The sequence below is a fragment of the Schistocerca nitens genome, chromosome 1 (genome assembly GCF_023898315.1).
Source record: "Schistocerca nitens isolate TAMUIC-IGC-003100 chromosome 1, iqSchNite1.1, whole genome shotgun sequence".
In the NCBI taxonomy this organism is placed as follows: Eukaryota; Metazoa; Arthropoda; class Insecta; order Orthoptera; family Acrididae; genus Schistocerca; species Schistocerca nitens.
In genome coordinates, this window is record NC_064614.1 from 1269505088 (window position 1) to 1269532816 (window position 27729).

General features: G+C 40.4%; 1 protein-coding gene across 1 annotated transcript in view; it reads left to right on the plus strand.

Moving 5' to 3' along the window:
- The window catches only part of LOC126239920 (39S ribosomal protein L19, mitochondrial), an 81960-nt gene that overhangs the window by 39490 nt on the left and 14741 nt on the right, over positions 1 to 27729 (plus strand). The window contains exon 4 of the mRNA XM_049947895.1: positions 8888 to 9075. Within this exon, the coding sequence (XP_049803852.1) occupies positions 8888 to 9075 (188 nt within the window). The remainder of the gene's footprint in view (positions 1 to 8887; positions 9076 to 27729) is intronic.

A 27729-nucleotide genomic window follows, 5' to 3' on the forward strand; every position in this document is an offset into this window, starting at 1 on the left:
CTTATTATTTAGGTGGTGCTCCGATATACCAATAATGTCGGAGTCAACATCTAAAAGCAATTCACTAACATGATCTCCAATACCTCTTATATTTTGATGAAAAATGCTGATTCCTTCACTACTTGGATATCTGACCTCCTGTGAAGGCGATTCCCTTGTTAGAGGGACTTCCTTTAAGCAGGGATACCTATCAGCTGACTTCAATCTAAAAAAGGTGCAGCTCTAACACCAACTACTGCAGGAATTTTCCCATGAGTGATCTCACTGCCACCCACTACACTGTCACGTATATGCTTTGCCAGCCTCCCCTTCCCATACCTATTGAGGTGTAGGCCATGCTTAATGAAACTCTATCTATTGATAGACTCAACTGGCACCACTGCAGTTTGAGCCATGCCCTCCACCATCAGCGCATTTTCCAGCCCCGTGTTAACATGCCTAACAGCAGCTTTAAGATGAGGCCGATCATGATGCTGAAGCATCTGCGCAAAGTGCACATTAGTGCCACCAGTTTGAGTAGCTATCTTTACTAGGTCACCACCTACATCATATTCCCCGTTTCTACCATGACTGTTCCCAGCTTCATCCAAAATCACTATCTGATCCTCCTTTGTAAAATTCCACATAGCTCCCCTACGTTAATAGCCACCTGAACCAACCATGCACTTGGCTTCATAATGCTGGCGACTGGTACTCACTCCCCAACACTTCCTGCAACTGCTGGCCAACATCTCTGCCATGTGAACTGCCTGGCAGCAGAACCTTGTTCTTTCTATTAGAATTTGCAACTGACTTTGGTTCCCTAACTGCTGAGGACTGCTGTATATTTCCTACACCTACGAGAGGCTCCTCTCACTAAACTTGGACAGTTGATCAAATCTATTGGTTATACGCAAAGTACAACTGTCTGAAGATCTCCTCCTCATAGCTGCCTCCTTACCAACTGCCAGTTCCCATTCCACAGTGCCTTTCACTCTTCTCAACCTATCTAGTTCCTCCTTTGCATTTTGTAACTGCACCTGAAGGGCAGAGATCTTATGCTCCTGCTCCTCTATCAACTTATTTCTGCTTCAGATTCTGTATTTTCAGGAGAGGATCTCATTGGAATGTCCAGTAGCCCCCCTCTGCATTCCCCCCAATGAAAATACTTTGAAAAAATCTCACACCATAACCCACTACTCACAAACCTATGACAAAGTCCACACTTCTCAGTCATGGTAAAATTTTAACAGTTACTGAAAAAACAAAATGTCTCTGTTACGTAAGTTCAATTGCAACAGTAGAACTATTTAAAAAACTAGCAATAGTGATCTACTACTAAACCATAACTAATATCAATACCACAAAAACTTCACACAATTTCTTACCTAAAAGCAAAAATTCAAGCAACTACTGACTGGAACAATGAACGAAATTGAACATAGTGAACAAAAGTTTAACTGAAATGTTTCACTACAAACAATAAGAAAAGTCAGCTGAAAACTGCATACTAAATTTAATAAATGACTTCAGCGCATAGACAACTCTATAAAACACAATGGTCAAAAGTTTGTTAAACCGTTATTTCACCAGAAACAGCACAAGACACCACTGAAAACTACTAAGTTTAATAACCGAATAACAGTGCACAAACAGCTTTGTCCGAACTTAAGAACCACTGCAGTTGCAACTGCACACTGTGAAATGTAAACATACCGCTAATATTTGGATGAACGACTGAAAACTACTAAATTTAATATTCGAATTCAGTGCACAAACAACTCTGTCAGTACTTAGCTTTAGAACAGCTACAGCTGCAACTGTACACTGTGAAATGTAAACACAGTGCTGAGAGACTTTGATGAATGATGTAAGCACACTTACGAATAACAGACCACTCATATCAGTAACGCAAAAAGAATGATTGAGATGAATGGAAATCCATTAATAAGTTACTTTTAAACAAATATTAATGCCAATAATCTTTAAAATAAGTATCTGAAATATAAAAAATTATAAATAATTGCCGAGTGATTTGAATAGCAGTCCAGCACATGTGACACATTTATTGGGATAAATTTACATGTCCATGAATTGCTAAAGATAAGGTGCATCTTTGGCATGACAAGTACTGAACTACATATTCACCACTGACTGTAAGATTGCAGCACTAGCAGTTGATGGCTATGATAATTAATTTGTAATAGTACATCTTTCACAGCCTTATTAGAGAAAAGTTTCATTTTTATGGAGGTGAGGGAAAAACTATAACTGTGTAAGGCAATCATTGCTGGATATTGTATCTAAAAACCAAATTATAACTTCAATAAATTGTAATAGAACATTTATAGTTCCATTTGGATTCTGAAATTGTAGAAGCAGACTGTTTAAGAAAACTTCGAGGTGTGAATGTTAAGAGATGATAACTGTGAGGTGTATTGCCAGGGCAAAAGGAGAGAAAGTTGACATATGCTCCCTGAAAGTAGAAGTTGTTGCAGGCCAGTGACAGTTTTGGATATAGACAATAATTTGTCTATCAGTGTAACTGAGAGAAAGATACATTTCATGTACTCGATCGTACAGAACAGTAAATGCAAGTAAAATGTAATATACCTATTCAAGTAATGAATGGTTCCAAAACCTCTCCCCTCATTTTTGATAAGTGACTGACAAGTTGAAGCCTTCAGCTTACAGACACTAAGATGGTTTTGAGAAGAATTTCTTTAAAATGTTATGTAGTAATTGCAGTTTGATGATGAAATATAGCACACACACAACTTTTTAATGAGAATAACTATTTATTGATAATCATACAATCGTTACATATTGTGCACTTACACAAGGAAGTGTCTGTTACTGATTGAACACACATCTGACAAGGAACATCTCCTGATATTTGAAGGGAGAAAATGCACACTTGCAAGATATCACCACCAGCAGTTGACCCTGAGCGAAAATTTGAGCCATAATTTTGATAGTATGCACTTTGACCTACAGAGTGAATGTACACTTTAAATTTCATCCACATCTGTTGTTTCTCACTCATTCCACCCTCTGAAGTCGCTCAATGCCTGAGTGTGAAGTATTGTACAGTGGAATAAAAAGAGATTTGTGAAATACTGCTGAGGCATTGGCAACATGCCATGTTTACTATGTCTATGTGCGCAGTTTCCAACCCATAGCTTATGCCAGAGATATTTTTGTTTTATATATGTTCACGTTGCAGTTCACAAACACAGTGTAAATGAGTGAAATGAATGTGTGTCATTAAAGAAGTAACAGACTAGCAGCATTTCAGTATTAAAACCACTGTTATGACTTATTTTATATCGTTTTTAAAGCTGACAGTGGTAAAGTGAAGTACATAAGCAGGAGATGTGCTATTCTTCAATACGATTGGTATGATTAAATTGTAAATCAAAATATTAATTCTTAGATCAAAATAGTAATTCTTAATATTTTGACTGCCAATCGCATCAACTCGTGGAACGTGAAAATTGTTGTGTACTGCCAATCTCTACATGTAATGGGTACATTGTCTCCTGATTGTAAATAGAAACCACGAATATTAACAGCCTTGATCTGACTTGATTGTGTAGTGAGGAACATTCAGTTTCGGCAAGCTGCTGCAAGGTGGCAGCTGTTTGTTCATTATGTAAAGAAATGAAAGACATGGCTTCATATTGTCCTACAGACAGTTAAATTTTTCATGAATTGGAGAAAGATTTTGTCGACAACAGCAAGGAGGATGATATCAACTGTAGATCAGGATCCCAACTTTGTGCAAGAAGAATTGTATCAAACTTCAAGTGAGTATTTCTCATTATGATTTTGCAAACCGTTCGTTGAAATGTTGGGTTCCTTTCTGATATTTATTCAGTTTCTGGACCATAAAACACTGTCTCAACGTTTTATAAGCCAACAGGAAAGTGAGTGCAGGGAAAATGTGCATAAAACCTTGTTTCAGAGTGTATCACACATAAAATCATACCCTGTAAAAAACATGTGTAACAATTTATGAGTTATATATATAATCCAGAAGACGCAATTTCGGACTTTAACAAAAAGTTATCATCACAGTTAAATGTTGACCAGTTTTCTTAATAAAAATATTAAAACTCCATTAAAAAGGGCTGGCATGCTAAGAAATGGCAATGTCTACATGGCTGGCAGTCAAAGTGTTAAGTTGCTTAGGTTTCCTCATTTTGCTTTTGAGCCCTATATGCAGCTGCAGAATATCAATATGAGAATATGGTTAAATAATACTGAATGTATATGTTAGTGAGTCGGCAATTGTGCACAGTACTCACATTACTCATCTATTCTTTGCATAGAATAATGTGTGTTCTTGAACAAGGTTTCATAACATATTTGGCAGATGTGTCTACCTCCTCCCTCCTCTTCCCTTGCCTTCAATATCCCATGAATAGGAGAACTCTGGTTGCCACTTTGCTGCACAGTACTTTGTGCTCAAGCATTAGGTGGCTGTAGTGTGGCAGAGCCAGTGACAAATAATATTTAAAAGCTTTACATTCAGAAGGTCATGCTTACTATCAGAAAATTATTGACAAAATTTTCATGTGGGACTGATTACTTGGTCTGGTCTCTTGCAAGTGTACTTTTTCTCTTTAAAGTATGAGGTCAAGTTGATGTTTCCTTGTGAGGAGTAAAAGGACAAGAAAACATCGTATGTATGATTTTGATAAAAGATTGTGAAGAGATCACAACAAATGGAACATTTCGAATTTCAAATATGCTGATGAGACTGTCGCCATAATAGATAAATTATCTGTCACTCAGTGTTCACAATAAACTGCCTAGTTAGAGGCAGTGAAGAGTTTGGCTTATTTATTAACCCTGTCAAGACCAAAATAATGGTATTCCCTAAAAGAGAACATCATTTTGTACCAACAGTCTGATTCAAAGTGAGAGAGAAAATCCAGAATTGAACAGACCAGGAAACAATTCATCAATAAGAAAAATATCTTCACAAGGCCAGACATCTGTTAGCAACTGTGAACTATAATCATTTGTGGCTAGATATTCTGTTTTCCTTTATGGATGCGAGCGTTAAACCTTTAACCCAAGTAAAAAAAAATGAATTAAGGCATTTTAAATGTATATGGCATATACCCTGGATATTGAAGATACCAAATGTCGAGGTCCTTCATTGAATTTATAAATTTGTAAAATTTAAAATAAAAAGGAACCAGTATCTGAGATCTGTCATGAGTGCCAAGAGATTTCAATTACTACAACTTATTATTCAAGCAAAGATACATTCCGAAAGGTCTAGTGGAAGAATGGCTGCAGTACATTCAAAGATGGCACAATTCAATCAGAACCAGCTTTCCATGCTGCACAGTCAATATCAGAGCTAGCTGGGTGGATCACCAGCCTTTACTGCTGAACATTTCACAATGATTTGCCCCTTACTTTGACTTCATATTCTTGTTACATTGCATGACGAACACTGATGAGTTGTACCATGCCAAAATCATGGAAATGTGTACTTTTAATTTGTGTATGATTTTTGTATTTTAGTTGAAAAGAGGGTGGCACCTTTGGTAATATTTAAGATAGAGGTTTTTCAAGCATTTTTTGGCGAGTGTCAGCTTTGAAGAGTCACAGAAGCAAGACCATAATTACATTAACAATTTCCTTTGTTTAAAGATACAACCATTATCTATTTACAGGAGGATTTTCATTGCTTTCAGATTAGGTGTTTTGTCATAATAATGGTGGATGTAGATTGCCGCAATTTGATATGAACAAGGTGAAAATTGTAAATTTTGGCTTTGTTGCCTTTCATAGCTGTCATGTTTTTATGCAAATAAATGTCCATTAAGTGCTAATATCACGTATTTAATTTATTTGCTATTGTGTCATTGTGCACATTGTGCTCATGTATGCTATGCTGCCAGACCTCTGAACAATATTTCCATTCATTGCTCTTTGTTGTAGTGGTTACCTCAGGAATTTCCATCACATAGGAAGCAATTGAGATGCCATTCATTGTTGCGTATTCATGTGAGACAGTGCTCGTAACATAATTAGTTGCTTTGCACTTGTGTGAAACCATACATCATTTACAGAGTCATGAAAAGTCCATGGTGGTCAGTGTGGATGCTTGTTTTGAGGCCAAAAAAGAACAGTGGGCAAGCAGTTCCATATTACAGCCAGTAAATAATTTCTCTAAGCATGTCCAACGTAACCTGAATGACACCATTCCAGGATGTTGAATTGGAAGAGGAGGAGCAGATGACGAACTTCATCGCTGGTGGCTCCCAGCTCTCCAAACCTCACGCCTCGTGACTTTTATCTGTGGGGTTGCTTAAAGGTCTTGAAGTATGCGATACTGCATTGTTGACACTGTGAATTCAATAACAAGAGACCAGCTGTTTCATGTGTGGCAGGAAACGAGCCATTGTTTTGATATTTGTCATTTAGCATGAGGTGTTCACATTGAACGTATAAAAATTTTAACTTTCTCTTTCCAGGAAAATTGTAATTGTGTTTGTATTTTTTGTAGTCTGGAAGCAATAAATGTTTGAAACCTGTTCCTTCTTTTTGAATAGCCCCATATTCATACACCAAACAAAAGTAGACATTTCCACAATTCCAGCAAGATACAACACATTGTATTCATCATGTGATGTAACCAGAGTATGAGCTCAGTCAGGGATGAACCATTATGAAATGTATAATGAAAATGGCACCTGAGGAAGAGGAGGGAGGAGAAAGAAAGGAGAAAAATATTTTAAGTCATATTATTATGTCATTTATTGTCATGGATTAACCGTATTCACCCGAGTATAAGATGAGCCTGACTATAAGAAGACCTCCTTTTTCAAGAACCTCCTCGAGAAAAATTTATTTTTCAACATGTTCTGACTAAACAAAATTGCAAACTTTGATTGCCTATGAAGTTAGCATTACACCTATTCTACATTTATGCCATTTACTGTCTACAATTTGTTAATACAAGAAGAAATAAAATAAACAAAAGGAAATTGTTTACATTAATTTTTATGTTCACTGCCTTTTTTGTTTACTTAGCCTGTTGTCTGTGGTATCACTATTTTTGATTATCGTCGTCATCACCAAAAGGTCATCTGTGAACCTTGTATCTCTCTTCTCACAAATATTTGGCTGTTTCTTCTGAATATGTTGCAATTTCTCAGGTTGTGGTTACTGTGGGACATGAGAACACAGCTGTTTTTTTTTTCTTAACACGTAGTGGACTTCACTTCTATTCTGACATGAGAGCGTTACAATGTCTCATGTGTGCAAACATATTGACTGCCCTGCTGCTCTCTCGTTGATTGTGCAGAACCAGCAGCTAACACATCCCCCTTGATCCTGTCATACCTCATGGTTAGCATTGACAAACGCATAGGTACGCCACTGCTCCCCGCCATCTCCTGCAGAAATGTACGGTATTGTTGAGTGCTTATCCAGTTTTAAAGTCAATATGATTCAGAGTGCAAATGGGTTCAGGCAAGTTTAAGTATCGTAGATGTTCATTAAAAGCCAAAGTAGACTGTTCACAGTCCCAATGTTTAGCTGCATGATGAAGTTTTTGCCTGCTCAACGCTCTCCTCCCCTCACTGATCGTAGTTATCAGCCAAGCTGGGTCATTGTGCCCTGTCGAACTTTTCGTAGTGCTGTGCTTGAGCAACAGTGAAACATGGACAGTAATATTCTCTGGTATTCTAAGACGTGTACAGTGACTGAAATTTTCATTTGCAACACACTTGGTAAATCATTAGTTTCCTTAACCAAATAAGATACTGACTTGGATTCAGAATCAAGTAATTGTTTTTGAAAGACAAGAATTTCGCCTTTGAATGTTACCTCTGCTTACAAAGTAGCATAAATGTATGTAGTGTATGGTCTCCACGCATTTATGAGAACTTTATTGCAGACCTGTTCAGATATGACAAAAGTCAGTAAGGAGATAGAATTTAATGTTATTTCATTCTGCATTTCACAAAATTGTCAGTTTTTAAACAGTGCATCAGACTGTTGCAGTGGCTAGTTCATAGTTTCTCGTGTACCTTTTTCGCTAGTGCCACAAATCAAATGTCTCATGATTGTTCAAGCAAGGTTGATACTGTATTGAGTGCTTCAGTATATTGGAAAATATTGAGTCAATTTGAACGCGAGTATTGTTCGATTTGCCCTACCCTTCACGATTGTTCAAAATAAAGTTCTATGAACCCCAAAAGTCTAAGCTTCATCTGTAAATATAAGATGACCCCTATATTAATCCATTAAACAATGTAAAAACATTGGCCTAAGCATCAATAGTTTAATCTGCAAATATAGGATGACCCCGTTTTTATTGAATGATAAATTTGGGAACAAACTCATCTTACAATTGGATAAATATGGTAAATGTTATGCAAGTAATGTTTGCTACAAGTTAAACATTAATGCCGAATTCTGTTGTTCTAAATTGTGTATTTTTCATTAAATTTTAATTTAAGGTGACAGAAGTTCAGAGTTCTTTTGCTTGCTTTCTGCTGTGTTGAAAAGAAACAGGTCACCTAAAGGTTACACATTGAGTTGCATACGTGCACAACAGAGAGACTGTTATGTATTGAGCTTTTGGCCAAAGCCTTCTGCACTCTGGCCAAAGTGGTTGGAGATGGTCGTCATGTGTGCATCGTGTGTGTGTGTGTGGGGGGGGGGGGGTCATCTTTATGGTAAATGTGTCATTTCCATAATTGTTGATATTCCAATCTGGAATTTCCATTGTTCCATTCTAAAATCTTGTTTAGTTACAATAAATAGGACATGCAGATTGATGACATTGTTTTAACTAATTCTGAATATTAAACCAGTATGTTCGGAAAGAATTCTGTATTCATGAATGTCAAATAATGCTTACATTTCATTTTAGGTGTGGAGATAATGTATGACATGTACAACCCAACTATTCACAAAATTGAAGTTTTAAGACTTGAAAAACGATTGGATGAGGAGTTGTTTTATTTGAGAGATGCACTACCAGAATACAGCACATTCTCATTTAATATGGAGGCTGAAGTGCTACCAGAAGGGGCACCTGTGCCAATAAACCCACTGAAGGTAAAATGTTTGTTAATTGTATTGTTAACAGAAGGAAAGTTTAAGATATTATTACAGCACTACATCTTTTACTTTTTTGGGTGCTTGTGTTCCAGTCTATGTGTGTATATAAGGAAGATTATGATTATTGTCTGCAAATTTAAGAACTAATTTCCTGAACTTAAACAATTCATATGGATCATAACCAGGGGTATCTTTTGAGACATTGCTGGATTCTGTTGCTGGTTCATTCAGTCCTGTGGTTTGAAGCCATCGAAGTTGCAGTTGTGTTATAATTTCAGAAAATCAATTTTGTTTTCAAATATAGAAATGTTAGACATTTTAAAAGTACACCAACTTGCGAAAATAATACAGAGCTGTAATCCTGGCATTAGATATTGACATATTGTAGAAGACAATGCATAAGCAGTAGAAAAGTTGCTCTGGATAACTCGATGACATAATATGCTGCGAAGTGTAACAGATGAGGCTCAGATATGTACTAGTCATTATTTGTATCCTCCTCCTTCCCTAATATGCCAGCAGTCATACAATCCTTTGATCATTACTATTTTCACCTCACCTTCCTTTTTGATAGTCTACATTTTCTTCTTTAACACTTATTGTCTTTTTCTTTCTGTTTTTTTCTGTCATTTCTTTTCGCGCATTGTTGTGTGATAGTCAGAGGAATGGATCTCCAAAACCACAATTTTTTACTTTTTTAACATGTGTTCTCACGGTAATCAATTGTATGTCGTGTCAAAATGGCATATCTCTACCTCTTCTCCTGATAGAAATTAGATGCTGTGTATCTCCAAGTTGCGAATTTATTTTAGAGACAGAGAGACGTATTGACACCTGTGTTCTTTTGCCATGAAGAAGTATATAATAAGTTTTGGGAACAGCAAAATGTATTGGCACCAGTGGCGGATACATTTGGGGGCTGAGTGAGGTGCATCCCTCCCCTGCCTTCCTCTCTTTGCGGGGCCACTCGCATTGCCACCAGCGCCGTCCCTGCCAGTCAGCCCACATGCTATTCGTTCGTTTCTTTCGTCAGTCGACTCAACTAAATCGATTTATCGAGTAGTTGTACTTTCTTATGTAGCATGCGTGTCTGCATCATCGAATTTAATACGTTTCTGTCTGGCTCATAGGTAGCTAACACATACCTACAAGAAAAGTCACAGCCATTCTAGTGATCTATTATACATTATTATATCTGGCATTGGTTTGAGAAAAGTGACCAATATTCTGCTGTTTTCTTGTCCAGAGAACATTCGATATGTAGCGTTATAAATACGGACTATTCGTCGAATAGGAAGCTAGTTTACATTCAGAAGCAGAAATATTAAGACTGAAGAATGAATAAGTAAAAAGTCCTAGATGCAGCAAGTGCAAGTGTGAAGATTAGTCAAGAGTGAGAGGGATCAGTTGGTTGTGAAGTATTAATAATAGTAATTCATTAGTAATTTATCAGTAAAATTATTGTAATGAGATTTGTAATAATATTTTTACTAATAACATAACAATAGTTTCCCATACATAACTTGTAATATGAGATAGGAGTAGGAAACTATTGATGCGTATATCCCTGGTAATAGTGACTTTCGAGAAGATTCCTAAAAACACATTGTTACTATATAGGCCCCCTATCGAATGCACTAAAAAGGAATGGAATCAACAATAAAAGTTACACACACATAAATTGCCAGATGATGTCATCATTGGAAACTTGTCCTTATATTATACGTCACAAGGTGCATATTGGCTTGTCGCTCTCACAGTATGAGACTTTTTTTTTTATTATGGTAAAAGTAAAGGTGGCTCAAGATATCTTTAGTGGCCGCTCCTTGAGGTTTTTCTGTATCTGCCAGTGATTGGCACTTACATTTTTCGGACTCCTTTGTGAAGTAAATTTGCAAGTGCGATTTAACCCAGCAGAAACCACTATCTGCTTGTTTTGCATAATACAGTTTTCCTGCATTTGTGTGCTGAAAGAGTAGTATGTGTTATCTGGCAGCTAATAAAAGGTCTTGTGATGTCAGGTGGAAATGTCACGTCAAGTTTTACTGTTGAATCATTTGTCTGCCCGTCAGCTTTTGGTACAGTTTGTGTACGAGATTTCAAACTATTGCATTTCCCCTGTGAGTATTAGCAAGTGGAGGAACACTAGACAAAACAATGACTGTTCTTTGCAAACATTGCCAATGTGGTCATATTGCTTCCTTTCTCATGTCACATTTTGTGTAGTTTTTTGAAGGACTGACTGTGAAGAGGCTAATGTTAGCATGCACTCGACTGCAAAAAGTATTAAGATCTATGACCCTTCAGGGTGGTATACTGTTGTTCACTCCGCTTGAAAACAAAAGCTGTATGAAGTCACTGAAATTGACCAGAAGAACTTCTTGGATTTCGGTCCTATGCAGAAGGAATGGTTGAAAAATGAAAATTTACAGTGAAGCAAATAAAGTACAGTAGCTTAAGGTGACAAAGTGTCAATTTTGCAAGTGATATTTGTTAGAACTTCTAGTTTAACAAGTATATTTAGAAACGACACAACAACACATATATGTCACAGAGTAAGTTGACATGTGAACACGTTAGCGTTCAGATAAGCACTGAGTCTCAGTCTAGCGGCCGCTGCTCGGCTGGCCGCTTAGGTGGCGCCGCTGCTGCATGGCTGGCAGGCAGACAGCGCCGCACGTAGAGGACGTGCGTAATTGCGCGGCGGCACTTTAAATGATCGGCGAGTCACAACACTTTTCCCCCCTTTGAATTTGTTGCACTGGTCGTGATGGATGTGTCCTGGAGATGGCTGACGTCCATAGGCGTTGTGTGACTCGACGTAAAGTCTCGAGGAGGAGGCTTCCCGTACGGACGGAAGTGTCCCCAATGATAACGGGTCGAGATGACAGGAGACGTAGGGGTCGAATCTGCTGGGGCCCCACGCACCAATCTGCCCGTTGCGGCAAGTCCAGTTGATATGACAGGAGACATGGGCGATGCGTCAGCGTCTGTTGGAGGAGGAGGCGAGTAGATGTACTCTGACACTGGTTGGTCCTCCGGTTCCCGCATGGGCACGTCGTCTGGTGGCATCCGTTCTGGTGCTGGCATCGCGATGACGGTTAGAGGGCGGCGTTGTGAGTATGGATATGTGCCAAGATCCCGAGCATCAGGGAGAGTCAAGGGTGGTGTGGCGGCATTCGGGACAGGTGTTGCTGGCACCCGAGGCCGAAGCTGGTCCGAATGACGCACTGCAACACCTGTGTCCGTCTGGATTTCATACAGGCGTCTGCCACGGTGTCTTAAGATGCGGCTCGGGCTCCATTTTGGCCGCCTGCCATATCCCCGTACCCAGACGAGGTCGTCGGCGGTGAACCGGCCAAGGGACGGCACCCGCGGCCGGGAGGTGGGAGGCCGCAGAAGATGAAGTAGAGTGCGGGGCTGTCGGCCATGTAAGAGCTCAGCCGGGCTGTGATCGCCCATGGGGGTGAAACGGTAAGACGCCAGGAACTGGAGAAGCGCCTCATCAGCAGCAGAAGAAGTCAGAAGTTTCCGCATTTGAGCCTTAAACGTGCGGACCAGTCGTTCAGCCTCACCGTTGGATTGTGGATGGAACGGCGGGGCCGTGACATGCGTAACACCGTGACGAGCACAAAAATCCGCAAAGTCAGAAGAGGCAAATTGCGGACCATTATCACTAACAAGAGTAGAGGGGAGGCCTTCCAAAGAAAAAATGCGGGCGAGAGCACTGGTGGTTGCCGCGGTGGTAGGTGACGTGCAACGGACAATGAAAGGAAAGTTAGAGTAGGCGTCAATTACGAGGAGCCAATAAGTACCTAAAAAGGGTCCCGCAAAATCGGCATGAATGCGCTCCCAGGGCTTCTCAGGCGAAGGCCACGGTGACAAAGATGACCTCGGGGCAGCGGCCAGTGACGCACAAGGGCCGCAGGCAGCGACCATGTGTGCGATTTCAGAGTCGATGCCAGGCCAGTACACATGACGGCGCGCCAGAGATTTGGTGCGCGACACACCCCAGTGCCCCTGGTGAAGGAGGCGCAAGACCGAAGCACGCAAAGACGCGGGGACCACAACACGCGGCGAAACATTGTCAGTGGAGAGGAGGATAACACCATCCCTAGCCGTGAGGCGGTAGCGCGAAGGGTAGTAGTTCCGCAACGGATCAGAAGTCTTAGCGGACGGGCGATCAGGCCAACCCGTCTGAATACAGCGTAAAACCCGGGAGAGGGTAGGGTCAGAACCCGTAGCAGCCGCCAGCCTGTCCCCAGTGATGGGGAACCCGTCCACAACCCGCTGCTCGGCAACATCCAGGTGGAAACACAAAAGTTCGTCCCTATCGAATGCCTGATCAGGGCCCATGGGGAGGCGAGACAAAGCATCAGCATTCGCATGTTGAGCCGTTGGCCAGAAATGAATCTCATAGTTGAAACGGGACAAGTAAAGAGCCCAACGCTGGAGGCGGTGTGCAGCCTTGTCGGGAAGTGACGTTGATGGGTGAAACAAGGAAACAAGTGGTTTGTGATCCGTAACAAGATGAAATTTTGTGCCATAGAGAAAAACACCAAACTTATGAAGAGCATAAATGATGGCCAAAGCTTCTTTCTCAATCTGAGAATACTTTTGTTGGGCATCCGTGAGCGTTTTGGAGGCATAAGCAATGGGTTGTTCCGAACCGTCAGAAAAACGGTGCGCAAGGACTGCCCCAACCCCGTATTGAGAGGCGTCTGTAGCAAGGACAAGATGTTGGCCAGGTCGATAAGTAGCTAGGCACGGGGCCTGTATCAGCATAGTCTTCAATTTCCGGAAAGCTGCGTCACATGACGCGGACCAGTGAAAAGGCTCGTTTTTATGCAACAGGCGATGCAACGGCTGAGCCATCGACGCTGCAGACGGTAAAAACTTGTGATAGTTGGCGATTTTCCCCAAGAAGGCCTGCAGTTCCTTAACAGACGTAGGGCGAGGAAGGGCATCGATCGCAGCGACAGTTTGTTGAAGCGGACGAATACCATCCCGAGAGAGTTGAAACCCCAAGTACGTGATAGATGCCTGAAAAAATTGTGATTTCTGAAGATTACACTTAAGACCTGCAGTCTGTAAGACATTAAAAAGTGTGTGGAGATTTTGAAGATGTTCGTCAGTGGTGGAGCCCGTGACAACAATGTCGTCCATGTAATTGATACACCCAGGAACAGGGAGCAATAATTGTTCCAAGAATCGCTGAAAGAGAGCAGGGGCGCTAGCAACCCCGAATGGCAAGCGTTGGTATTGATAGAGGCCGAAAGGCGTGTTAAGAACCAGAAACTGCCGGGAAGCAGCGTCGAGAGGAAGTTGATGATAAGCTTCTGACACGTCAATTTTAGAAAAATACTGCCCTCCAGCGAGTTTAGTGAACAATTCTTCAGGACGGGGCATAGGGTAAGTGTCGATGAGGCATTGAGCATTTACCGTGGCTTTGAAATCGCCACAGAGACGAATAGAACCATTGGGCTTGGCAACTACAACGACAGGAGAGGACCATTCACTGGAAGTGACAGGAAGCAAGACCCCTGAAGTAGTGAGACGATCCAACTCCAGTTTGACCCGATCACGAAGGGCCACAGGAATGGGCCGAGCCCGAAAAAACTTAGGCCGAGCAGTGGGTTTGAGCGTGATATGAGCTTCAAAGTCGTGTGCACGGCCTAACCCAGGAGAAAAAATGGACGAAAAGGTCGTCGACAAAGAATCCAGTTGAGCATAGGGAATAGCGTCAGAGACAATATTGACAGAGTCATCTATGGAGAACCCAAAAACGCGGAAGGCATCGAAACCAAAAAGATTTTCTGCGTTGCCCTGGTCGACCACAAATATGGGAACAGTGCGAACGACGGATTTGTAAGATACCTCCGCATTAAACTGTCCCAAGAGAGAAATCTTCTGTTTATTGTACGTCCGTAATTGCCGAGTGACAGGGGACAGGAGTGGAGAACCCAGCTGAAGATACGTCTGAGAATTAATTATAGTGGCGGCAGAACCGGTATCCACTTGCATGCGAACATCTCGACCAAGGATTTGGACAGTGAGGAATAACTTCCCTGAAAGGGAAGAAGTGCAATTGACAGACAACACAGAATCAGAATCAGCGTCATGTTCCTGATCATGTATGCGGTCGGACTTGCAAACGGAAGACACATGACCTTTCTTTTTGCAGTTGTGACACACAGCCCAACGTTGTGGACAATCCTCGCGTGAATGTTTCGTAAAACACCTTGGACGTGAAGGAAGTTGCCGGGGATTTTGCTGCAGTTTCTTAGGGGTTTGTTTACGGCTTGGCCGAGGCTGCGTGTGGGAGCGCACTGCGGCCACGTCGGCCGGCGGGGACGCGCCGCACGCGTCGTCAACAGCGCACAGAGGTTGTATTTCCCCGACGTCACCCCACGCTTCTATTTGTGCCCCAGCGGCGCTAGAAATTTCAAAAGACTGCGCAATGGAGAGAACTTCATCTAAAGTCGGATTCGCCAACTGAAGGGCACGTTGCCGAACTTCTTTGTCGGGCGCCGACCGGATAATAGCATCCCGTACCATGGAATCGGCATAGGATTCTTTGTGAACATCAGTAACAAAGTGACACTTTCGACTGAGGCCGTGAAGTTCAGCAGCCCAAGCGCGATAGGATTGATTGGGTTGTTTGTGACAACGATAAAAGGCAACACGAGAGGCTACCACATGTGTTTGCTTTTGAAAATAGACTGACAGAAGGGAACATATTTCAGCAAAGGACGAAGACGCAGGATCCTTCAAAGGGGCCAATTGCGACGACAACCGATACATTTGAGGCGAAATCCAGTAAAGGAACAGAGACTTACATGCTTGTTCGTCCGAGACATAAAATGCCAAGAAGTGCTGTCGAAGACGTTTTTCATAATCCGACCAGTCTTCTGCCGTCTCGTCGTAAGGAGGAAAAGGCGGTACAGCCAACGACGAGAAACGGCCCGCATTTGACGCCGCGACGAAATCGCAAATCGCCGCCGTTAGAAGCGTTTGCTGTTCAAGGAGATTTTGCAAGAGTTGCTCGACAGTAGCCATGGAACCCTGTGAGTCAACGGTGAAAAGGAAAAATCCACTACCTCGTCGCCAATTGTTAGAACTTCTAGTTTAACAAGTATATTTAGAAACGACACAACAACACATATATGTCACAGAGTAAGTTGACATGTGAACACGTTAGCGTTCAGATAAGCACTGAGTCTCAGTCTAGCGGCCGCTGCTCGGCTGGCCGCTTAGGTGGCGCCGCTGCTGCATGGCTGGCAGGCAGACAGCGCCGCACGTAGAGGACGTGCGTAATTGCGCGGCAGCACTTTAAATGATCGGCGAGTCACAACAATATTAACCACATATTATTGACACATTTCTATCATCAACAGTTCAAAGGTTTTCCAGTTTCCAGAAAATCCCAAAATTCTGATACGGTAGGTATTCCAGCTGGAACTAAAATACCGTGGAGCACTAAAACTTGAGAAAGATGAAATAAAACTCCTCATTGATATTTGCTGCACTTGCATTATCAGTAGCACACATTCTGCAAAAGTTTTGAGGAAGAAAAAGCTGGAGATTCAGACAGTGGTGGCCATTAGTGAGAAAGTGAACATTCAGTGTTTGACGTGGTACAAAAATCCACCAACAAGCTTTTATTTTAACTGAAATTGATCTGTTTTTAATGTGGAAACTAATTTTTTATACTGTATTTTCTCATATCTCCAAAGTATAAAAGCTCTAGAGTGATTCGCTTAGGACCATAATAATGTATCTCCTTGGCACTATATTAAACAGTAAGTAGTGGGTAACCAGTAATGACTATTTTTAAAGCTGTATCATTATGTGACAGCTTTTAAAAATGTGTTCTTTAGTGCTGTAGAGATTTTTCAACAAAGTTTGTATTACATTAGTGAAGCATACAAATTACATGTAAAAATACCGTCTTTCATCTTTCCTGTAAAACTGCTAGTGGAGTTACGTTCCTATGATCCTCACAAAGTGAAATGTAACATCTACATCGACATGGTTACTCTGCAATTCACACGTAAGTGCCTGGCAGAGGGTTCATCGAACCATTTTCATACTACTTCTCTACCATTCCACTCTCGAATGGCGCATGGAAAAAAGGAACACTTAAATATTTCCGTTCATAACATGGGAAAAAGGAACACTTAAATATTTCCGTTCGTAACATGTAACTGAAGGCCTTGTCTTCTATTCATATCTCTCTCTCTCTCTCTCTCTCTCTCTCTCTCTCTCTCTCTCCCCCTCTCTCTCCCCCCCTCTCTCCCTCCCTCTCTGTCTTTCTCTCTCCCCCTCTCTCTCCCCCCCTCTCTCCCTCCCTCTCTGTCTTTCTCTCTCCCCCTCCCCTCTCTCTCTCTGATGGTGTCATTTTTATTTCTTCTCCATGGATTTTAATTTCATCTCCAAATTTTTCTTTTGTTCCTTTACTGCTTGCTCAACATACAGATTCAATAACATCAGGGATAGGCTACAACCTTGTCTCACTCCCTTCCAAATCACTGCTTCTCTTTCATGCCCCTCGACTCTTATAACTGCCATCTGGTTTCTGTACAAATTGTAAATAGCCATTCGCTCCCTGTATTTTACCCCTGCCACCTTCAGAATTTGAAAGAGAGTATTCCAGTCAACATTGTCAAAAGCTTTCTCTAAGTCTACAAATGCTAGAAATGTAGGTTTACCTTACCTTAATCAATCTTCTAACAAGGGAACCTCCCCATCGCACCCTCTCAGATTTAGTTATAAGTTGGCACAGTGGATAGGCCTTGATAAACTGAACACAGATCAATTGAGAAAACAGGAAGAAGTTGTGTGGAACTGTGAAAAAATAAGCAAAATATACAAACTGAGTAGTCCACAGGTCACATAGGCAACATCATGGACAAAATGAGCTCAGGAGCGTCGTGGTAGCGTGAGCAGCTGATGAGCGAGAGGTCCTTGGTTCAAGTCTTCCCTCGAGTGAAAATTTTATTTTCTTTATTTTTGCATAGTTATTATCTGTCCGTTCGTTCATTGACGTCTTTGTTCACTGTAATAAGACCGCATCGCAAAACCGTGCGATTAGTAGACGAAAGGACGTGCCTCTCCAATGGGAACCGAAAACATTTGATCGCAAGGTCATAGGTCAACCGATTCCTCCACAGGAAAACACATCTGATATATTCTATATGACACTGGTGACGGCATGTGCGTCACATGTCAGGAATATGTTGTCGACCCACCTAACTTGTACACTTGGCGAATGGGTAAAAAGATTCTTCTACCTTGCCCGATTTAGGTTTTCTTGTAGATGTGATAATCACTCCCAAAAAAGTGATGAAAACATAAGAGTTTGTCACATAAACTGAAAATAAAAAATTTAACTTTTCACTCGATGGAAGATTTGAACCAAGGACCTTTCGTTCCGCAGCTGCTCACGTTACCACGAGACCACGGCGCTCCTGCGTTCCCAGTGTCCTTGACGTTGCCTATCTTCCCATGAACTACTCAGTTTGTATATTTTGCTTATTTTTTCACAGTTCCACACAACTTCTTCCTGTTTTCTCAATTGATATGTGTTCAGTTTTTCAAGGCCTATCCACTGTGCCAACTTATAACTAAATCTGAGGGGGGTGTGATGGGGAGGTTCCCTTGTAAGATAAGTCGTAGGGTCAGTATTGCCTCACATGTTACAACAGTACTCCCTGCGTGGAGATCTGAATGGGGGACTATTTTACATCCAGAATGTTTTATCGAAGAGGACACCATCATCATTTAATCATAAAATACTAGTGGTTATAGGGTTCAGAAAAGACCCTTTTTTAGGGTAGCGAGGACAGAAAGAAACCAAATTTTGAGAGAGGTTAGGACTGAGACAAACCTTCAGTTTGAGAAAGAAACCAAAAAACATAATTCTAGCTTATTACATCAGCATAAACAGCTAATGGTTAAGAATTTTCAACAGTCAGCAGATATTTTAACTCTACCCAGTTTTAACTCAGTCAGTGTGAAATGTCAGCTATCTTTATCGCATCAAAATATTCGAGGACTGAGAAATAAAATTAATGAATTAATTATCTGCATAGACGAATTAGAGTCTTCAAACCCAGCTGACATAATCTGCCTCTCTGAAGATCATGTGACCACTGGTTGGTATAGAACTTTTAAGTGTTACAGGGTTTAGGTTAGGTTCTTACTTTTGTAGATCAAAACTGGAGAAAGGAGAGTTGCCACATTCATCAGGAACTGTCATAAATTTAAGAACACAGACATTCATAAATTTTGCCTAGAACAGCATATGGAAGCATGTACAACAGAAGTAGAATTTCACAAAAAATCTTTCATAATATTAAATGTATATCGAGCACCTGCAGGTAACTTTAATCTGTTCGTAAACCACCTTGAAGCTGTACTGGCCCATTTAACAACTAAAAACAAAGAAATAGTGGTTGCTGGTGATTTCAATGTAGATTTCCTTAAAGACTCTCCCAATAAGAACTTATTTGAGTTAATAACACTATCATTCAACTTAATTCCCACTGTAAAGTTCCCCACTAGAGTAGCCAATTGCCCACAAACAGCCATTGATAATATCTTTATAGAAAAGTCCAATGAACAAAATTATATTACAAAACCAATAGTCAATGGCCTCTCAGACCATGACATGCAGTCCCCTCTGTTAAATGTTAATACTAAACAGGATATAAAATTTGTTAAATCTGAGCTCAAGAGGGTAATCAATAAGCCAAAAATTGATTATTTTAGGACACTCCTCAGAGACATGCACTGGACTGATGTTTACAGTGCTCATGGCATGAATGAAAAATATAACACTTTTGCTAACAAAATGCTTACCTTATTCGAACACTGTTTTCCCCCAAAACTTACCAAGGTTAGAGCAAAGTCTACAAAGAAGCCATGGATTACTCAAGGAATAGGGGTATCTTGTAAAACAAAAAGAAAACTGTATCTGTCAATCCGAAACAGTTCCGATGTTGATGCTATAGCACATTACAAGAAGTATTGCAAAATATTAAAGACTGTAATACGGACATCAAAGCAAATATATTAAAAGGAAAAGATAGTCATATCAGATAACAAAATAAAGACTATGTGGGATATAGTGAAGGAGGAGACCGGCAGAACCAGACATGAAGAGGGACAAATAGCATTAAGAGTAAATGATACATTGGTGACAGACGTGTATAGCGTTGCAGAACTTTTTAACAAACATTTTATAACTGTTACTGACAAGATGGGGTTGTCAGGTTCTGTAGATGCTGCTATGAAATACCTCATACCAGACATTTCAAGTAACTTCCCTAATATGAATGTGACCCTCACTACCCCAGTAGAAATAATATTCATAAAATCTTTAAAATCAAAAACATCTAGTGGGTATGATGAAATATCAACAAAGTTTATTAAAGAATGTGATTCTGAGTTAAGTAACATATTAAGCTATCTGTGTAACCAGTCATTTATCAGTGGAATATTTCCTGAATGGTTGAAATACGCTGAAGTTAAGCAACTGTTTAAGAAGGGAGATAAAGAAATAGCATCAAATTTCCATCCAATTTCAGTTTTGCCAGCATTCTCAAAAATTTTAGAAAAAGTAATGTACAATCTGCTTTATAACCATCTTATCTCAAATAACATATTGTCAAAGTCACAGTTCGGATTTCTAAAGGGTTCTGATATTGAGAAGACTATCCAGTGAAAATGTGCTTAATTCATTAGACAAAAAATTGCAGGCAACTGGTATATTTTGTGATCTGTCAAAGGCATTTGACTGTGTAAATCACAATATCTTTTTAAGTAAATTAGAATATTATAGTGTAACAGGAAATGCTGCAAAATGGTTCAAATCTTATATCTCTGGCAGGACATGCCTGCTTGTGTCTGTATATGTGCAGATGTGTGTGTGTGTGTGTGTGTGTGTGTGTGTGTGTGTGTGTGTGCGCGCGTGTGCCTGTCCTTTTTTCCCCCTAAGGTAAGTCTTTCCGCTCCCGGGATTGGAATGACTCCTTACCCTCTCCCTTAAAACCCACATCCTTTCATCTTTCCCTCTCCTTCCCTCTTTCCTGATGAAGCAACCGTGGGTTGCGAAAGCTTGAATTTCGTGTGTGTGTTTGTGTTAGTGTGTCTATCAACATACCAATGCTTTCGTTTGGTAAGTATTTATATATAAGAGGACGTCGTTATCAGGAGAAAGAAAACTGGCATTCTATGGATCGGAGCGTGGAATGTCAGATCCCTTAATCGGGCAGGTAGGTTAGAAAATTTAAAAAGGGAAATGGATAGGTTAAAGTTAGATATAGTGGGAATTAGTGAAGTTCGGTGGCAGGAGGAACAAGACTTTTGGTCAGATGATTACAGGGTTATAAATACAAAATCAAATAGGGGTAATGCAGGGGTAGGTTTAATAATGAATAAAAAAATAGGAGTGCGGGTTAGCTACTACAAACAGCATAGTGAACGCATTATTGTGGCCAAGATAGACATGAAGCCCATGCCTACTACAGTAGTACAAGTTTATATGCCAACTAGCTCTGCAGATGATGAAGAAATAGATGAAATGTATGACGAGATAAAAGAAATTATTCAGGTAGTGAAGGGAGACGAAAATTTAATAGTCATGGGTGACTGGAATTCGTCAGTAGGAAAAGGGAGAGATGGAAACATAGTAGGTGAATATGGATGGGGGGGGGGGGGGGGGGGAAGAAATTAAAGAGGAAGCCGCCTTGTAGAATTTTGCACAGAGCATAACTTAATCATAGCTAACACTTGGTTCAAGAATCATAAAAGAAGGTTGTATACCTTGAAGAATCCTGGAGATACTAAAAGGTATCAGATAGATTATATAATGGTAAGACAGAGATTTAGGAACCAGGTTTTAAATTGTAAGACATTTCCAGGGGCAGATGTGGATTCTGACCACAATCTATTGGTTATGAACTGCAGATTGAAACTGAAGAAACTGCAAAAAGGTGGGAATTTAAGGAGATGGGACCTGGATAAACTGAAAGAACCAGAGGTTGTAGAGAGTTTCAGGAAGAGCATAAGGGAACAATTGACAGGAATGGGGGAAAGAAATACAGTAGAAGAAGAATGGGTAGCTCTGAGGGATGAAGTAGTGAAGGCAGCAGAGGATCAAGTAGGTAAAAGTAAAAAGGCGAGGGCTAATAGAAATCCTTGGGTAACAGAAGAAATATTGAATTTAATTGATGAAAGGAGAAAATATAAAAATGCAGTAAATGAAGCAGGCAAAAAGGAATACAAACGTCTCAAAAATGAGATCGACAGGAAGTGCAAAATGGCTAACCAGGGATGGCTAGAGGACAAATGTAAGGATGTAGAGGCTTGTCTCACTAGGGGTAAGATAGATACTGCCTACAGGAAAATTAAAGAGACCTTCGGAGAGAAGAGAACCACTTGTTTGAATATCAAGAGCTCAGATGGCAACCCAGTTCTAAGCAAAGAAGGGAAGGCAGAAAGGTGGAAGGAGTATATAGAGGGTTTATACAAGGGCGATGTACTTGAGGACAATATTATGGAAATGGAAGAGGATGTAGATGAAGATGAAATGGGAGATAAGATACTGCGTGAAGAGTTTGACAGAGCACTGAAAGACCTGAGTCGAAACAAGGCCCCGGGAGTAGACAACATTCCATTAGAACTACTGATGGCCCTGGGAGAGCCAGTCATGACAAAACTCTACTGTCTGGTGAGCAAGATGTATGAGACAGGCGAAATACCCACAGACTTCAAGAAGAATATAATAATTCCAATCCCAAAGAAAGCAGGTGTTGACAGATGTGAAAATTACCGAACTATCAGTTTAATAAGTCACAGCTGCAAAATACTAACGCGAATTCTTTACAGATGAATGGAAAAACTGGTAGAAGCGGACTTCGGGGAAGATCAGTTTGGATTCCGTAGAAATGTTGGAACACGTGAGGCAATACTAACCTTACGACTTCTCTTAGAAGAAAGATTAAGAAAAGGCAAACCTACGTTTCTAGCATTTGTAGATTTAGAGAAAGCTTTTGACAACGTTAACTGGAATACTCTCTTTCAAATTCTGAAGGTGACAGGGGTAAAATACAAGGAGCGAAAGGCTATTTACAATTTTTACAGAAACCAGATGGCAGTTATAAGAGTCGAGGGGCATGAAAGGGAAGCAGTGGTTGGGAAAGGAGTGAGACAGGGTTGTAGCCTCTCCCCGATGTTATTCAATCTGTATATTGAGCAAGCAGTAAAGGAAACAAAAGAAAAATTCGGAGTAGGTATTAAAATGCATGGAGAAGAAATAAAAACTTTGAGGTTCGCTGATGACATTGTAATTCTGTCAGAGACAGCAAAGGACTTGGAAGAGCAGTTGAACGGAATGGACAGTGTCTTGAAAGGAGGATATAAGATGAACATCAACAAAAGCAAAACGAGGATAATGGAATGTAGTCAAATTAAATCGGGTGATGCTGAGGGGATTAGATTAGGAAATGAGACACTTAAAGTAGTAAAGGAGTTTTGCTATTTAGGGAGCAAAATAACGGATGATGGTCGAAGTAGAGAGGATATAAAATGTAGACTGGCAATGGCAAGGAAAGCGTTTCTCAAGAAGAGAAATTTGTTAACATCGAGTATAGATTTAAGTGTCAGGAAGTCGTTTCTGAAAGTATTTGTATGGAGTGTAGCCATGTATGGAAGTGAAACATGGACGATAACCAGTTTGGACAAGAAGAGAATAGAAGCTTTTGAAATGTGGTGCTACAGAAGAATGCTGAAGATAAGGTGGGTAGATCACGTAACTAATGAGGAGGTATTGAATAGGATTGGGGAGAAGAGAAGTTTGTGGCACAACTTGACTAGAAGAAGGGATCGGTTGGTAGGACATGTTTTGAGGCATCAAGGGATCACAAATTTAGCATTGGAGGGCAGCGTGGAGGGTAAAAATTGTAGAGGGAGACCAAGAGATCAATACACTAAGCAGATTCAGAAGGATGTAGGTTGCAGTAGGTACTGGGAGATGAAAAAGCTTGCACAGGATAGAGTAGCATGGAGAGCTGCATCAAACCAGTCTCAGGACTGAAGACCACAACAACAACAACAACAACAGCAACATATATATATAACTTCTGCACAATTTCAGTGCAGTAATGTGTTCATTGTAAATAAGTATTTAGTAGTTGTATTACACGTTTATTACCTTATAGATAAATAAATAAACTTTTTTTATTTTAAATTCAGTGCATTGGTATTTGTAAAATGATTCTTTCATATAGCGTTCATTAAAAAATGACGACCATGCCACTTGGGACCTGTGGAATGGTACATTAACGTACTTGTTTGAGTTGTAAATATTTGTCATGTATTGTTGTTTTTCTGACGTGTTCTACATCCTGGAGGACCTCCTCACTACAGATCAATTGGAATGAAAGTAAATCTAATCTAATTCATACAGTAAAGCTTCATGTCCTCGGGAAAAATTATGGCTGTAGTTTACCTTGCTTTCAGCCGTTCACAGTGCCATCATAGCAAGGCCGTTTTGGTTAATGTTACAAGGCCAGATCAGTGAATCATCCAGACTGTTGTCCCTGCAACTACTGAAAAGGCTGCTGCCCCTCTTCAGGAACCACACGTTTATCTCAACATATACCCCTCCATTATGGTTGCACCTGCGACATGGCTATCTGTATTGCTGAGGCACATAAGCCTCCCCACCAACGGCAAATGTGCCTCCCCACCAACGGCAAGGTCCGTGGTTCATTGGGGGGGGGGGGGGGGGGGTAAATATTTATAATCTTCTTTTTCATTGTGCATGTCTTTACTGAATACCTCCTCTATGTGGTGAGTAGCTGACTACCCTTTCCACAATATGGTAGACTAATAAATAATAATTAAGGGAAATGGCACTTAATGCTTGGTAATCTTAATAAAGAAATACTCTTGAGCTGAATTACTCCGCATTCAGATTTTCTAGTCAGAGCAAGACAAGAGGTACCGTAATTTACTGACTATAAGACACACTTTTTTCTTCAAAAAGTTGCCTCCAAAATTCAGGTGCACCTTATACTCAAAGTTAATATAAAAATGTCCAGTGTTAGATTTAAAATTCCCACCAATCTTAAAAATGGCCATATATTCAATGCCGCGGAAAACCTATCTCTATCTGGCAACATTGGATTCAACTGGCAAGAGCAGTACTCTGATGCGATGAACATGAGTTACCGGGATTCCCAAGCTTGCTAACACTGTCTCCTCCTGGCCCTCAATCACAAACCCAGAACACTGTCTAGCCTATGAAGCATTATTGCAAAGGAGCTGAGCATTTCAGCCCTCCACCAACAGAAAAAAACTATTCATGATTAGTGCGCTAGTAATGAAGAACTGGAGAGAAAAAAAAAGAAAAAGAAAAAAGAAATGAGGAAGACTGAATGTGCAGGTAGAGGACTGAATGTAAAATGGCCAAAACAAGATGATGACATATTGAAATGGATTCAGGAACACCATCAAAATGGCATTGGAATTAATACAAAAATGATTCAAATATACGGTCATAAGTTAGCGCTAGTGGAACTTAACAGACTTTAAGGGGGAGTTGGTTGGTACCACAGGTTTATGAAGCATCATGGATGTACCATGCTGCGAATCAAAACCAAAATATCTTAGAAAATGCCACTAGAGTATGAAGAGAAAATATCTTTCCTTCGGTTTATTATTCAACATTGAAAGAAAACCAATTTGGAACTAAGCAAAATAACGAATATGGATGAAACTCTTTTGTCATGCGATATGCTGAGTAACAGAACCTGTGCCATGAAAGGTGCTAAAATGGTAACTATAAAAACAAGTGGACATGAAAAAATCCACTACACTGTTGTCCTTTCATATTGCGCTGACAATACTAAACTTAATCCAGTGATCATTTAAAGTGCAAAACAATGCTAAAACCTTCGGAAATATTGCCAAGTGTTGTTTTCAGATACGTTACAAGGGTTGGATGGATGAGGCTGGTATGAAACTATGAAGTAACCGAGTGTGGCAGAGAAGGAAAGGTGCTTTATCGAAGAAGAGTTCTCTTCTTGTGCTTGATCAGTTTAGTAGTCATTTGAAAAATTCTGTGAAAGAGAAATTGAGACAGGGAAATACAAAGCTTGCTGTTATTCCAGAAGGACTTACTTCACATTTGAAACATCTTGATGTCTCTATAAATAAACTATTTAAATTGTATGTGAGAGGGGAATGGAACAAATGGATGATGGATGAAAACCAACATGAATTCACACTGAAGGGAGCTTTAAAATGACCTATAATCAAACAATATAATGAAAAGGAAAGTCCCTAGTCACCATAAAGAGGAGATACTGAGTCGCAGAAAGGCACAACAAAAAGACTCTTGGAAAGTTAGCTTTCAGCCAACAAGGCCTATGTCAGAAATAGACAACACACACACACACACACACACACACACACACACATGACCACAGTCTCTAACAGCTGGAGTCAGACTCCTTTTCATTATATTGTTACATTCCATCCTATAATCAAATAAGCATGTCAGTGGATGAAACAGTTGTGGTCTAGAGTGAGAGAAGACATTATTGTTAAATAGAAGACATTATTGTTAAATCTTTCAAGAACTGCATAAGTAACACTCTTGATGGCAGTGAAGACCATCTTATATATGAAAGGACAACAATGACCAAGAAGAAGAATGAAAAGTAAGTTCTGATGATGGATTCTTTGCCCTCCTCCCAGGGATTTAAAGGTCAGTTTGGTTTTAGAAACTAAGAACTTTTTTAGTCTAGTTTTGCAATCTAATAATAAATGTGGTAAAAATGTTATTTAAAAAAATGCTGACTATTGAGGTGTCTTATAGTCCATAAAATACAGTAATTACCAGAAGCAGGATGAATGAAAAATTTTTATGAATGAGAGTTTATAATGTTAGAAATTTGGGTGTTGTGGTGTACCTGCTGATTCAGAAAAGAGATGGGTAGCCTGAAGTTCTCCCCACCCGCTCCAGGGAGCTTTGCTGACATGGTGGGGTATGGGCATACCAAACCCAGGTTTCTTGAGATGGATGCTGACCAGTATATAAACTCTGGGCATTCTTGAGGGACCATTGTTAGGTGTGGAAGTGGAATATTGTATGTTTTGAGGAACAGGGCCTTGTCTTTACAGCCTGCACTGAGGAAGGTGCATACATTTATAAAGAAAACCCGCAGCTCCAATGTGTGCTGAATGCTATTGGAGTGAATGGCTGTTGAGGTAAAACAGTCTATATCAGGCAACCTCTGGGGCAGCTGTTACCGCCAAGTTGCATAAGGCTTTGTCAGGCAGACAGAACTCTGCCTGAGACAACATTTGTTTCCCTAGTGGCTCATGTGAATCTTACGAAGTGGCCTCAGGTCACATCTACTCATGATGGGATGTGAACTGTCAGGTAGTACCTACACCCACCCAAAAAAGAGGGCTTGGATGGCCAGTCCATGCAAGTAAAAGGGCACTGGTCTACCATAGCACTTTCATTGCAGTCAACTCAACAGAGCAGAGGGAACCTTTATATCTATATTCACTTGGGGCTATAGGGTGCTGCCATGTGTTAAGTGTTAAGCAGCTATGTAATGGAATACTTCT